The sequence below is a fragment of the Orycteropus afer genome, unplaced genomic scaffold, assembly GCF_000298275.1.
Source record: "Orycteropus afer afer isolate SDZICR_OR568_19922 unplaced genomic scaffold, OryAfe1.0 scaffold00019, whole genome shotgun sequence".
Taxonomy (NCBI): domain Eukaryota; kingdom Metazoa; phylum Chordata; class Mammalia; order Tubulidentata; family Orycteropodidae; genus Orycteropus; species Orycteropus afer.
Genome location: NW_006921606.1, coordinates 2,985,791 through 3,000,212, shown reverse-complemented (window position 1 = coordinate 3,000,212; position 14,422 = coordinate 2,985,791). Strand labels below are relative to the sequence as shown.

At 41.9% G+C, this 14,422-nt stretch overlaps 1 protein-coding gene across 1 annotated transcript in view; it reads left to right on the top strand.

Annotated features, from left to right (window-relative positions):
- Positions 1–14,422, top strand: part of LRRK1 (leucine rich repeat kinase 1) — a 359,564-nt gene that overhangs the window by 333,865 nt on the left and 11,277 nt on the right. Inside the window, exons 25-28 of the mRNA XM_007959936.1 lie at positions 4,765–4,962; positions 6,472–6,749; positions 7,681–7,875; positions 8,835–8,986. Coding sequence (XP_007958127.1) covers positions 4,765–4,962; positions 6,472–6,749; positions 7,681–7,875; positions 8,835–8,986 — 823 coding nt within the window. The remainder of the gene's footprint in view (positions 1–4,764; positions 4,963–6,471; positions 6,750–7,680; positions 7,876–8,834; positions 8,987–14,422) is intronic.

Genomic DNA, 14,422 nt, shown 5'->3' with positions numbered 1-14,422 from the left:
CAGTGCAGGTTGAAAATCAACTACCACCTAAGAACCTTTCTCATCTGCCTTAGATGGCAGGTCACAGACTGTGGCTGCTCCGCAGGTCACAGGGACAGTTCTCTCTGGCTAATGAGGGGGTGTGGTCATTTCTGGAGATTCTGGGGATGCAGAAAGAATGCAATTGCAATGTTCTGTTCCTGGCAGTGGGGTGGGACAAGGGCCTCAAGAGCGATATCTGGGTGAGTGGGGGAGGGTGGTGCCACATTACAAACGAGTCCTCCATCAAGCGGTAGTATCTTTTTACAGACTTTCAGGAAGTGAACTCAAGTAGGAGATGGCAGCCTCCTGGCTGCTTTCCTGTTACCCATAAAGTGATTAAATCTGATTCATCTTCAAATTCTCCTTTCTCTTTCCTGGAGGAAACATCCCATCCCTCCTGCCCTGTAATATCAATACATTTGATTGTACAGCTCTCTGCTTCACAATGAAAGCAGCTTCATACATAATCCTAAATCCTAAAGCCCAAAGAGATAGAGCCAACTCATACTTTTTTTTTTTTTTCAAACAATTAAATGGAAGACTTTATTTGTACCTTTCAAAGGGTCTTTTTCTTTTTCCTTTTTTTTTTTTTAATTGTGATTTAGGTGAAAGTTTACAAAGCAAATTCATTTTCCATACAGTAGTTCATACACATTTTGTTTCATAATGTTGACTGCAATTCCCCACAATATAACAGCTCTCTTCCCACTTCCTCCCTATAGTTACCTCTTCCCTCTTCCCTGAGTCCTTCTTTGCTACACATTCCTGCCTGCCCCCCCCAACCACCACTGCTTTCTCCCTGTGTAAACACTGACCTTCTGTTCTCTCATACTATATTTTGAGTCAACTTGATTTTATCTTGTTTAAGTATAAAAACAGGTCTAATAGCAGCTGACTCTTCCAATATATTGCCCTACATAGGAAGCCCAAAGTCTATAAAACTCAGTATACTGACTTCTGGTAATATGGAGGAATAGGAAGACAAGAGACACAGACCCTCTTCAACAAAGAAAAGGAAAACCAATTAACAGAGATACAGAAGATAATCCTGGAACGCTGAGCATTGAAACGAACTATACGGAAGTGTTGGTACAGAAGGCACCAACTAGTGGAAAAACCTGAATAAAACCGTGAATACAGAGATGGTCGGAGCTGCAGACTGTCAGCTACTCTGACGAGACCAACAGCCTGAATATTTCCAAGTGGTGTTGGGACCTGAGAATTGATCTAAAGATCAGTCCCAGTCACTGAGGGCTACAGGGACAACTGCTCTGGTGGCCTATGACTAGGAAGAGAAACAACAAGGAGGGAGACAACCTGAGATGTGGACTTTCTGTTGTCTGGAGGGTGCAGCCATTTTGATTGTTTACACGTGGCAGCCATTTTGGATATTTAAAGTGTCTGAGGGTGCAGCCATTTTGAAGGTTTACAAATGGTGGCCATTTTGGATATTTAAAGTGACTGAGCACGCAGCCATTTTGAATCTTTACAAGTGGCAACCATTTTGGATTTTAAAGTGATAGCATTCTCATTTGGATTCCAGGGACCCAAGAACAGGCTCTGTTTGCCAGGGTCAGCAAGGACATACGAGAGGCTGACAAAGGAAAGGAGAGAGGTGGTGAGTGTATAAGTGATGTCAACTAATGAATAGAGAAGCACAGCACAGTACCCTGCCTGTATAGATAACATACAAACAAAACAAAGAAAATGAAAATTGTAGGCAAGTCACTCCAACATATAATCACCAATTAAATATAAACACAAAAACATCACAATGGCTCAGAGACAACAGATCATCACAGTCCACACAAAGAAGCAAGATTAAGCAGGAGAAACAAGGGACAAGGATACAGACCCAAAACACATCCCTGAGGAAGACACAGCATTGGAACTCCCTGATAAGGAATTCAAAAGAATTATATTTAGGTATATTCAAAGGATTGAGAGACCAAAGAAAACACAGACAAAACTCTAAAAGAATTTTGGAAGGAAATACAAGAACAAAATGACAAAATAAATGAAAAATTAGAAATGATTCTAAACCTACAGGTAGAAATCCAGAAGATTAATACTAAATTGTGAAAAATAGATAACACTTTGAAAGGGCAAAGGAGTAGAATTGATGCAATGGAAGACAGAATTAATGAGATTGAAGACAACTACCTGAATACTTCTTTGGAAAGGAATCAATCAGAAAAAAGATCAAAACAAAATGAAGTAAGCCTTAGCTTCATGTGGGATACCATCAAAAGGAACCTATGTGTCATTGGAATTCCAGAACAGGAAGAGAAAAATGAAACCATTGAGAAAATTGTCCAAGATTTGTTGGAGGAGAACTTCCTCAATATGATGAAAGATGAGAATATATCAATTCAGGAAGTCCAACAAACTCCAAACAGGATAGACCCCAAAAGAAAATCACCCAGACATATCACCATCAAACTCACCAAAACCAAAGACAAAGAAAGAATCATGAGAATAGCACAGGAAAAATGAAAAGTTACCTACAAGGAGCAACCAGTAAGACTAAACTCAGATTTCTCGACAGAAACCATGCAGGAGAGAAGACAGTGGGATGGTATATATAAAACACTGAAAGAGGAAAATTTCCAACCAAGAATTATGTACCCAGCAAAATTGTCCCTCAAATATGATGGTGAAATTAGGACATTTCCAGATAAGCAGAAATTAAGGGAATTTGTTAAAACCAGACCAACCTTACAAGAGATGCTAAAGGGAGCCCTTTGGACAGAGAAGCAACAATAGCCAACAACAAATGACCATTAACACACATGATGATATAATCCAGAAACCAACTATGGAAGTATCCAAAGTAAATAAGCCTACAAGATTGTAAACAGGGAACCAGAGACACCAACTGACAAATGAGGACAACGACAAACCAAAAAGAGGGAAAAAAAAATCTTTGTCGTTACAGAACTTGTAGATGGTAGGGAAGTCAAGACAACTACAGGATAGAATGGACTGTTCTAAACTTGGGAAGAAAACTATAAATCACAGGGTAACCTCAAAGAAAAATGATAAACCTTCACATCAAAATGAAAAAGAGGACCAGCATAAATATTCAGCAAATACTAAAACAATAGCAATGAAGGAAGTGATAACATGATTCACAAACAACGAGCTCAGCATAGAAAATTATATGGAACAAAGAAATTGACACAATGAAAAAGCACATGACAAAAATGCCAGAAACAAATTCATATTTGGGATAATAACATATCTGGCAAGGGACTTATCTCTAAGATTGATGGAAAACTCCAATTCCTCAATACCAAAGGAATTAGCAATCCAATTGAAAAACAGGCAGAAGACATGAGTAGACACTCCACCAAGGAGGATATTCAGGTAGTCAGATAATACATGAAAAGATGCTCACAATCATTGGCCATCAGAGAGATGTAAGTCAAAACAACAATGAGATATACCGTCTCACCCCAGCACTGATGGCAAGCAAGGTTCAATGAGACAGAAAATAACAAATGCTGGTGGGGATGTGGAGAGATTGGGACTCTCATACACTGTTTGTGTGACTGTGAAGTGACACAACCACTGTGGAAAGCAATATGGCAATTCCTTAGAAAGGACATTATGCTGAATGAAATAAGTTAATCACAGAAGGACAAATATAGTATTAGTTCGTTGTTGTGGAGGGTCAAGGAAAGGTTTATATATGGAGGGAAACTTTCTTTGTTGGTTGCCGGGGTGGTAGGGGAGGGGAGGGAACACTGCAAAAGGAAAAAAATGCATTGACCCATGTCACTTTAGTTTTGGGTATTTTACTATACATAAATTATATTTCAATAAAATGCATTAAAAAAAAAAGAAAAAAAAAACTCAGTATACTAAGGATATGAAAGGTTGCCAGCCTCCTCCCACCTCCCCGTCCAACATGTGCCCATGTTGAAGAGCTCAACTTACCTGTGAGTGGTATAGTTAATAGTGTTTCTAGCACTACTTTCTGTGATTTTTTGATGCCTAAACATTATGTGAGGTGTTTATTGGTTTTTAAGTAGTTCTCTGTGAAGTCTCGAAGAAAAGAACCTTCCTTTTCTTTCAGCTTCTGTAGACCTGGACATTTCTTGAAAGTCCTTGGCTTGTAGACAAATTTTCACATACTATCTTCCACCTACATGACTGTGTCTCCATGTCTGCATGTTTTATAAAATGTCACTGAGAAGAGGTTAGAATTCAGACCCACCCTACTCCAGCATGACTTCCTTAATTTATCTGCTAACATCTGCAAAGAAAACTCTGTTCCCCCAAACAAGGTCACGTTCACCAATGCAGGGGTGAGAACTTCAGCATGTATTTTGGGGGGATACAAGCCAATCCATAGCAAGTATGGAAGGCCCAAGTGAGTGCTCAGGAAGTGTCAAATGTACAAGCCCAAACTGACACCTGAGGGGGGGATGGATTTGATATCTTGTTAAGTAATGACTCAGCCCAGAATGCCTCAGTAATGCCACTGAATTTGAGGCCAGATTCTGGGAAACCAAGTGCAAAATCCCTGATACCCTGACAAGTGCCATAAAATCCAAATCCTGGCCCCACCCAACTCCTCAAGTCTCATGAGGTAACCCTGAGTATGGTGGTGAGGGACCCCTCAACCATGTGATCTTTAGTGCAGTGGAGGTATGGGCCCAGCCCGCACCATTTACGGCATGTGCCTGGAACCCTGCCCTGCCGGCAGCAATGCTGACTATATACTCTCCTTGGCAGACACTATGCTGCGGCATCTGCGTGCCATGGATGCCATGAAGAACTTCTCAGAATTCCGGCAGGAGGCCAGCATGCTGCACGCCCTGCAGCACCCTTGCATCGTCTCGCTCATAGGCATCAGCATCCACCCACTTGGCTTCGCTCTGGAGCTTGCCCCACTGGGCAGCCTCAACACTGTGCTGTCTGAGAACGCCAAAGGTATCCACCACCAAGAATGTTCCGCAGGGGCCCAGCCCATCCCAGAGTCCTAAGAAACATGGTGAGGTCAGAGAGCCCAGCAGAGGTTGGCCTTAGGGGAGCTGAGGACACGATGATGCCTTTTACCTGGCCCAGCTGTCCCATAAACAAATTTAGAGCCAGGATGTCTCAGCAAGCCCAGGGCAAACCCAGCCCCCATGTGGCATCTCCCTGTGTGTGAAGAAAAAGACCTGACCAGATCAGAATGCCTTATTGGCCAAAGGAGCTCAAACCTTGGAGTCAGACAAAACTAGATTCTTACTCCTGGTCCTCTGCCATAACCCAGGAAGTTGCTTAATATCTTTATCTGTCAAAGAAGGGCAATAATAACTCCACTGAGAGTGAGGCTATTATTATTGAGGGCATTTCTGACACTCAAATGAGGTATCACCTGGTGCCTATAAAGTCACAAGCCATAAAATTGCCCCATTAATTATAATATATGAGGCAGTGGTGGTTTCATGCTAGAATTCCTGCCTTCCATGCAGAGACCCAAGTTCAATTCCTGGCCAGTACAGCTCAACCACAACCATCTGTCAGTACAGGCTTATGTGTTTGCTGTTATGTTGAACAGGTTTCAGTGGAGCTTCCAGATTAAGACAACTAGGAAGAAGGTACTACCTAACTGCCTTCGAGTTGATTCTGACTCATAGTAACCCTATAGGACAGTGTAGAACTGCCCCATGGGATTTCCAAGGCTATAAATATTTACAGAAGCAGACTGCCTCACCTTTCTCCTGTGGAGTGGCTGGTGGGTTCAAACTGCTGACCTTTGGTTAGCAGCCAAACCTTAACCACTGCACCACCGAAAAGGCCTGACGACTGAAAATCAGCCAGTGAAAACTCTATGGGTCACAACAGTCTAATCTGCAACTGTTGTGGGAATGGTGCAGCACTGGGCAGTTTTTCATACTTTTGTGTATGGCGTTGCCAAGAGTCAGGGGCCACCTCAACAGTAGCTAATAACCATAACACAGCTTACACAGTGACCATTGTTAAAATTCTGAGACTCAGGGATCATTTTTATTATATTTCAATTGTACCTAAGTTTTTAAATAATTTACCTTGAAAAATGGAAAATTACCCTCCAAAGAGCTAACAGAGAGAGAGGTATCTGTCCTTTGACAGGTGAAGAAGAAATCCTATGAAAAGCAATCATTTTTCCACTGGTCAAAGGGAAGTTTGTTTTGAAATGGAGTTCTTATACCTATGACTCACCTGTTGACACTAGGCAACCTTGGCCTGAGATTGACTCTAGGAATTTTTAATCTGCTGTTTTAGTAAAAAAATATTTCAGGTATGAGACTCCTGAATGAAGTTATAACAACAAGCACCATTATCCTAAATAGCATTTCACTTAAGATCATTATCTTTGGGCACCTAGCATGGTGAATGACAAGAATGTGTCAGTACAATACAAAGTATTTGAAGAGGAAGACAGTTGCTATAATGATAACTTTTTTCTTACAGACTCTTCCTTTATGCCCCTGGGACACATGCTAACCCAAAAAATAGCCTACCAGATTGCTTCTGGCCTGGCTTACTTACATAAGAAAAACATCATCTTCTGCGACTTGAAGTCAGACAACATCCTGGTCTGGTCACTGGATGTCAAGGAGCACATCAACATCAAGTTGTCTGACTATGGCATCTCCCGGCAATCATTCCATGAGGGTGCCCTGGGCGTGGAGGGAACGCCTGGCTACCAGGCCCCAGAAGTCAGGCCACGCATCGTGTATGATGAGAAGGTACTTGCCCCAGCCCCGCCTTGTAGACTCCAGCTCAACCTCACCAGATAGGAGAACATGTCCCACTTGAGGCCAGCCAGACAGCCAGCTCCTGAGCTCAATGTCCCCTGAGTAGGCTTTCCTTCCTCCCTATGCTCAATGAGGACAGCTCTGGCTCTAATAGGAAGGAAGAGCACAGGAGTCTGTGTCTGACTGGTAGTGATAGGTTGATGTCTCCTTAGCTTCAGAATCCTCAGACTTCAATTCAGAGACATTGTGGAGGCTGGAAATGTAATGGACAAAGAATCCAAGACATAAATGTGTCTGGGTTTGAGTCCCAACTCTGCTGTATCAAGATGTCCAATGTGGACATAGACTAGGCTCTCAGGGTGGTTGTGAGGAACAGACAGAATCAAGTTGCTAAAGGCTCCTGGGCTAAATGTACTGATTGCAAGATGCCAGCTGGATCTAATGCCAGAGATGGCCAAGGCATTTATTGAATGGGTGGATGGATGGATAGATAGATGAATGGATGGGTAAGTGGATGCATGGATTGATGGATCAATCAATGGATCGATGGATCAATGGATCGATGGATGAACGGACAGATGGGGAAATGGACAGATGGATGGGAGAGAGAAAGTGAGAAAACGAAGGAAGGAAGGAAGGAGTGGGGGAAGGAAGGAAGGAAAGTAGGAAGGAGAGATGGGTAGATGGGTGACTGGGTGGGTGGATGGATAAACGGGACAGTTGGTTAAATGGTTGATTGGATAGTTGGATAGACAGAGATGGATGGATAGATTGGTAGATGGATTAATAATGTTCTCCCTTTGCGCAAAGCCCATCTTTTCCTTGTCTAATTTTGTCTCCCTGTTCCCTCAACCTCAGGGCCAGCTGGCAGAAGCTGCTGGGCCCAGGCAGGGGACCTGACTCAGCTTGCCTCTCTGCCCAGGTAGACATGTTCTCCTATGGTATGGTGCTCTATGAGTTGCTGTCAGGACAGAGGCCTGCACTGGGCCAACACCAACTTCAGATTGCCAAAAAGCTGTCTAAGGGTGTGCGTCCAGTGCTGGGGCAGCCAGAGGAAGTACAATACTACCGCCTTCAGGTGCTTATGATGGAGTGCTGGGACACCAAGCCTGAGAAGGTACATCGAGCTGAGATGGGTGGGCCTGGGACCTTGTCCACTGTTGCGCAGGCTGTGGGTTTATGGAGAGTACTGTGTGTGGCTGGCTACTCACCCACCCTACACTAAGGGTCTGGAACAATTATGAGGACCTATCTGTGCTTCTCTCTTCTAGAAACAGATTATTTGCTGCTCCTAAAGTAGCCAGTCTCATTTTCTTATGTGTATGCCACTCTCAGGAAAAATGAAGTTTCTTCTACTCCCCAACTTCTGTGTACCTCATTCAAAAAAAATCCAAACTCACTGCCATCGAGTCGGATCTGATTCATAGCGACCCTTCTTGAGTTTCTGAGGCAGTATCATTACAGAAGTAGATTGTCCAATCTTCCTTCTGAGGAGTGGCTGGTGGGTTTGAACCACCAGCCTTCTAGTTAGCAGTCAAAAATACATCCATTACTTTTATAGTAATAGAGTCCCCATGCAAGAGCAGAGAGAAGTGTGTCTTTTTAAATTAATGGTTGTGGTGGGGGGAAGGGGGTTGCTCATGAGATGCAGGGGTTATATGGTAGTTTTAAAAGCTAGTTTATGTTTTGTTTTGTTTTGTTTTGTTTTAAGCCAGTAGTTTCAAGGTTAAAGTTCATTATCAAATTAGACAGTGCTGTTTTAATGTATTGAGAATAAATAAGGTTGAGGAAAATTCTTTACAAATGGTGCGTCCTTGGGCATGGGTGTTGGAGGATTTGGGGTTTGGACTAAGATGATCAGCTGATTTCCAGTTGCCATGGCTGATGATGGCCTGGGAGCTAAGAGCACTTGTTTCTGGCATCTGAAGTCACTTCAGGCTCTTGTTTTGATCCAGTCCTGAATGAGCAATTTACTTATTCCCCCCTGTTCAATAGAGCTAATTTCATGGGCAGAATCAGCACTGATTAGATTGTAAGTGACCTTTGCTCATGTCCTGGTGGACTTTCTTTCCTCAGCGACCTCTGGCCCTGTCCGTGGTGAGCCAGATGAAGGACCCAACCTTCGCAGCCTTCATGTACATGCTACCCTGTGGGAAGCAGACGTCTTTCTTCTCGTCCCAGGGCCAGGAGTACACTGTGGTGTTCTGGGATGGAAAAGAGGAGTCCAGGTAATCTCCAAGGCTCCTAGCACTCTGCTTGTTGAAATACTTCAGTGGGAAGTGGCCATGGAATTTGGTAACACAGAGTCAACAATTATAATGAGAGGTATTTCAGTGGATGGGGGTTGGAAACCTGATTGGAGGCCATGCAAGAGAGATTAGGGTTAGAGGATACATGTGGATATACAGCTCTTACAAAGTTCTGCAATTAAGAGAAGCAGAAAAATGGGTGCTCTTGTCAGGCACCTGTGGGGTCAAAGGGGATTTGAGAGCTACTTATAGCTTGATTATAGAGGTAAGTGATTGATGATGTGGGAGGAGAGGGGACAGTTACTGGAATGATGTCCCTGAGGAGCTGAGAGGGGAAAGGGATCCAGTACAAAGTGGGAAGTTCACCCCTAAATAAGAGTTTATGGGTATTCCCTTCTAATTTCATCTTTTTTTCTCAATGAGTTGCCAGGAAGAATGAACAAATAGGGGAGTAGTACCAAGTATTTGAAAAAAAAGAGAAGGTGTGAGATGGGCATCAAGGCAAGGGGAAGTAAAGGGTGGTTGCAGGGCAGCCCTGAGGACCCATGTGAAGTCAGAGGTGGTCAACCCACCAAAATGTCAAACCAGGGTTGAGGGTCACCAACAAAAGCTTGACTCACACAGAGACATTGGATGGAAAAATACTTTACTCACATAAAGAAGAGACAGAATAAGATCAGCTTCAGTAGCAGATGAGAGTCCCCCACAGCCAGCAGGTCACTCTCTGCAGCTGTTGCAGGGTTAGTGTCTGCATGCACTCCTCTTGTGCCACAGTTAACTGAGAAGAAGAGAGACTCAATTCCACTATTGGGAAAAGTTTCAGGCCCAAGACTTCTGATGAGGCAGCTCAGGTAGGAGTTGAAATACTGTGCCATTGACTGCTTTTCCATTTTCCCACCAAAGGTCATGCATTTTTCAGGAGACCAATCAACTTGGTTATGTGTTTTACTCCAACCATGTTCTATTGCCCCAGATTGTGAGATAGTCAGTGGTATTGTTTTAAACAGAGTTGGGTTTTGCCAGGAAGGGGAAAGGGATACAGGAGTCAAGGATGTTTTCAAGGGAATATAGAGATGGGCAATGGAGTTTACATGAGGCACAAAAAGTGAGTTCGAAGGAATTGAAAGTATCAAAGGATCTAGGTCTTGGTGAAGTAAGAAAAAAATGTTGAGAGCTATGGTACTAGAAGGAGTAAGCAGGAAAAAAAAAATAGGAGGTGGTGGTCAGATAGTAAAATGCTTGACTCTGAGTTTGTAGAGGGGTGGTTATTAGTGAAGACTTGAAGCACTAACTGAAGAAGACTAAAGACTACAATCTGTAGTATGGATTACAGCTCAACCTAAAGAAAACAAAAATCCTCACTAGTGGATAGCATCACAATAAATGGAGAAAAGATTGAAGTCAAAGATTTCATATTGCTTGGTTCCACAATCAACACCAGTGGAAACAGCAGTCGAGACATCATACGACGTATTACACTGGGCAAATCTGCTGCAAAACACCTTTTTAAAGTGTTGAAGAGCAAAGATTTCTCTTTGAAGACTAAGGTGTGCCTAACCCAAGCCATAGTATTTTCAACTACCTCATATGGACAGTGAGTAAGGAAGACTGAAGAAGAGTTGATTCTTTTGAGTTGTGGTTTTGGCGAGGAATACTGAAAGTTCCATGGACTGCTAAAAGAACTAACAAATCTGTCTGGAAGAAATGCAGCTGGAATGCTCCCTGAAAGCGAGAATGGCCAGACTTCATCTCACTTACTTTGGTCATATTGTCATTCCTTGGATTCAGAATATCATGCTAATCACAAGGAATCATTCCCTGGAAAAGCATATCATGCTTAGTAAAATAGAGAGTCAGCAAAAAAGGGGAAGGCCCTCAACAAGATGGATTGACATTATGGCTGCAATGATGAGCTCTGATGTAGCAGAAATTGTGAGGCTGGCAGAGGACCAGGCAGTGTTTCATTCTGTTGTAAATAGGGTCACTATGAGTTGGAGGTGACTCAGTAGAACCTAACAGCAACAGCTATGGGGTGCAGTCTTGAGAGGGGATGGATGATAGAGAGTGGAAACAAACTAATTGAGGAAAGAAAGGGGTCAGGGGACCAAGAGGCCAAGCATTTAGAAAAACAGCATTAAAGACACTGAAATCACCAAAAGCCACCATACTGGATGGAAGTCTTCAGTGCTGGCCAATACATTACAGATGAAATGATGACTTAGGGATTTGCTTCACAATAATCTGGGGAGAGGGTAAATGGGTGAGGTATCAATGAAACCAAATTGACTACAAGGTGATAGAATTACTGAAGCTAGGTGATGTGTACGTGAATTGTGCTGTACCATTCTCTACTTTAAAAAGATGAAGAGAGAGAGAGAGTCAGGGGCCAATTTTCCAGACCTGGGCCCTCCAACTCAAATGGCAAGTCAATAGTTTTCAGATTCCTTCAGGGAAGAGCATCCAAAGCTCACAATGCTTTGGGTGGAACACCCTAGTCTCAGGATACCAAGAAAAATGGTCATATTTTTTACCATAAAAATATACTGCTTTTACAAATAAACAGCATAATTATAGTACATGTAAAACAAAATCAAGATGCCCACCAGTGTATACAAAAATAAAACTGAATACAGTCTCCTAAGTTCTCCATCTTAACATTCTATGGAAAGTACTTTAAACAAATACAGAAAAATAAAAGTTACTACCTTTTTTTAATATGACAGAAAGTTTATTTCAAGTCAGAACTGTCACCTGAGTCCATAGAAACTAATACAAAGTACAGTACATTTTGTAATGTGAAGTAAAGCCAAAAAAAAAAAAAAAAATGCTGAAAAGCATAAACTCAAATTGGTAGGCCAATATCTAGAAGATTCCTCTTATCCATATTGTTTGATGTCTGCTGTAATATGGACTTTTTAAAAATATTTCATTTTGTTTCTTCTTGTTGAGAATATACATAGTGTAACATGTACCAATTCAACAATTTCTACATGTACAGTAACATTGATTACGGTCTACAAATTATACAACCATCTTCACCCTCTTTTTCTAAATTGTTCCTCCCCCATTAACATACACTCACTGCTCCCTGAGTTTCCTATCTAATCTTTAGAGTTACTATTGTTAATTTGATCCCATATAGATAGATCTTAAAAGAACAGAATGCTCAAGGCAGACATTCTTTACTAGGTAAGCTAAACTACTGTTTGATTTTAATATTTCAGGGGATATTTTTGGCTTAAGGTTTAAATATTATCTCAGAGCAATGGTTTCAGGGGTTCAGCCACCCTCCGTGGCTCTAGAAAGTCTGAATGCCATGAGAATTTCATATTCTGTTATGCAATTTCCCCCTTTGGATCAGATTTCTTCTATAGAATCTTTGATCAAAATGTTCAGTAATGGTAGCTGGGCACCATTCAATTCTTCTGGTCTCATGGCAAAGGAGGCAATAAATTGTTCCTAGAGACAATTTACCACACATTCCTTCTTGTCCTGCTCCAGGAAGTTATAATCTTTTTATTTAAAGGATGCTTAACAAATTAATGAATAAAATACAATAATCTCAATAGTTAAATAGGCAAGGACCATGAGTATCTTTGAAGAAGGTAAACAGAGGACAATAAACATATTGTTAACATTCAGACTCACTAGTAATCAAAGAAATATGAATTCAGCCTACAAGATGCCATTGTTTTGCCTATCATATTGGCAAGGATTTTCTTTTCTTTTTTTAAGTTACCATATTGCTGAGAGTGCATCACACCCTGCTGGTGAATGTGCACATTTGCACATGTGTCTGAAAAAGTTTTTCAGTACTGAGTATTGAGTCCCTGGGAGTCAGGCACTGCTAACCAGTCAGCTACTGCTAAGTAAAGGACTAGAGGTACAAGTCCCCCCAGAGGCACTTCAGAAGAAAGGCCTGGTGATCTACTTCTAAAAGTCCTATGGAGCACAGTTCTGCTCTGACACACATGAGGTCCCCATGAGTTCAACTCACATCAATGACAACTATTTCGTTTGCTTATTTGTTTTTTTAATCAAGTGCCTTAAAGATGCTGATATTCTTTGACCCAGTAATTCTACTTGTAAGAATCTTTCCTAAGGAAATACCCAGGCATGTGATTCAGTTTTGACCGTGGGGATGTCTGTGGTGGTCCACCCCTGCTGATGCTTTAGCTTTTCAGTCTTACAGACTCACACACACAGGAGATCTAAGATAGCCCTGCTCAGGGCAGAGAAAGCTCATCTGCAAGGGAAGGGAGAGACCTTTTTCTGGGAAGTATGAGCGTTTTAAAAAGTCACCACCAGCATGAAGAAGGAGCAAGTTCACAGTGGTGATTCTGCCCAGAACTTGAAGTATAGGGTGACTGTGGGGTGAGCATGAAGGGGTATTTAAGATTTATCCATGAATTAAAGGAAAGGGGAAGGGAGAAAAGGGAAGAAGAACAGATAAACAGGATACAAATATGCCAAAATTCTTGTGTCTCCCTATATTTTTTTAGTTGTTCAAAGTAAATTTAAAAGTTGTTGGTGATTCAGTGGTAGAATCCTCACCTTCCTTGCAGGAGAAGTGGATTCAGTTCCTGGCTAATGCACCTCAAATGCAGTACCACCTACCTGTCAATAGTGTCTTTCGTGTTGCTATGAAGCAAGCAGGTTTCAGTGGAGCTTCCAGACTAAGATGGACTAGGAAGAAAGGTGTTTTGCTCCACTTCTAAAAGTCAGTCAGCAAAAACCCTATAGGTCACAATGGTCCAGCATGAGGATGACACAGGACAGGGCTGTGTTTCATTCTGTTAGGCACAAGGTTGCCAGCAGTTGGAGGCCAACTCCATGGCAGCTAACAACATTATTTCTTAGGTTATAAATTGTCACATATTCAAGCAAGAAGCATAAGTGATATTCACAGTCAATTTCAAAGCTATTTATAACAGCCTAATTTTATTTTTTTAATGCATAGGTAAAGGACTGAAAATATAACTATGAAAGAAGGATTTGCTTGCTGTGTTTTTTTTTTTTTTTTTTAATCATTTCTGTCATCTGCAAAGATAGATACAAATATCAGTCAATAATGGCAAAAGTTTTCAAAATTTGATGTCTGGAGAAAACTAAAACCGAGAATTACTGTCTACAAACTTAACTCTCAGACTGCAGAAAAACATGGTGTGATTTAGAGGAAACCTCTTACCCTCTTACCCTGTTTCAAAGCGTTTCCTCTTCTGTACCGTGGGCACTGAGCAATAAGTACAATAAGTGGGGAGCAGCAACACTGGCTTTTGGTACACAGCAGCTTCTTGTTAGCTCACAGAGCACCTGTGTTGGGGAACATGTTTTGAGGCCCCTACCCTGTCTACTCTAAAATTCACCCACCTTGTCTTTAGCCTTGGCTTTATCTTCTGGTGAGGGGCTCACCAC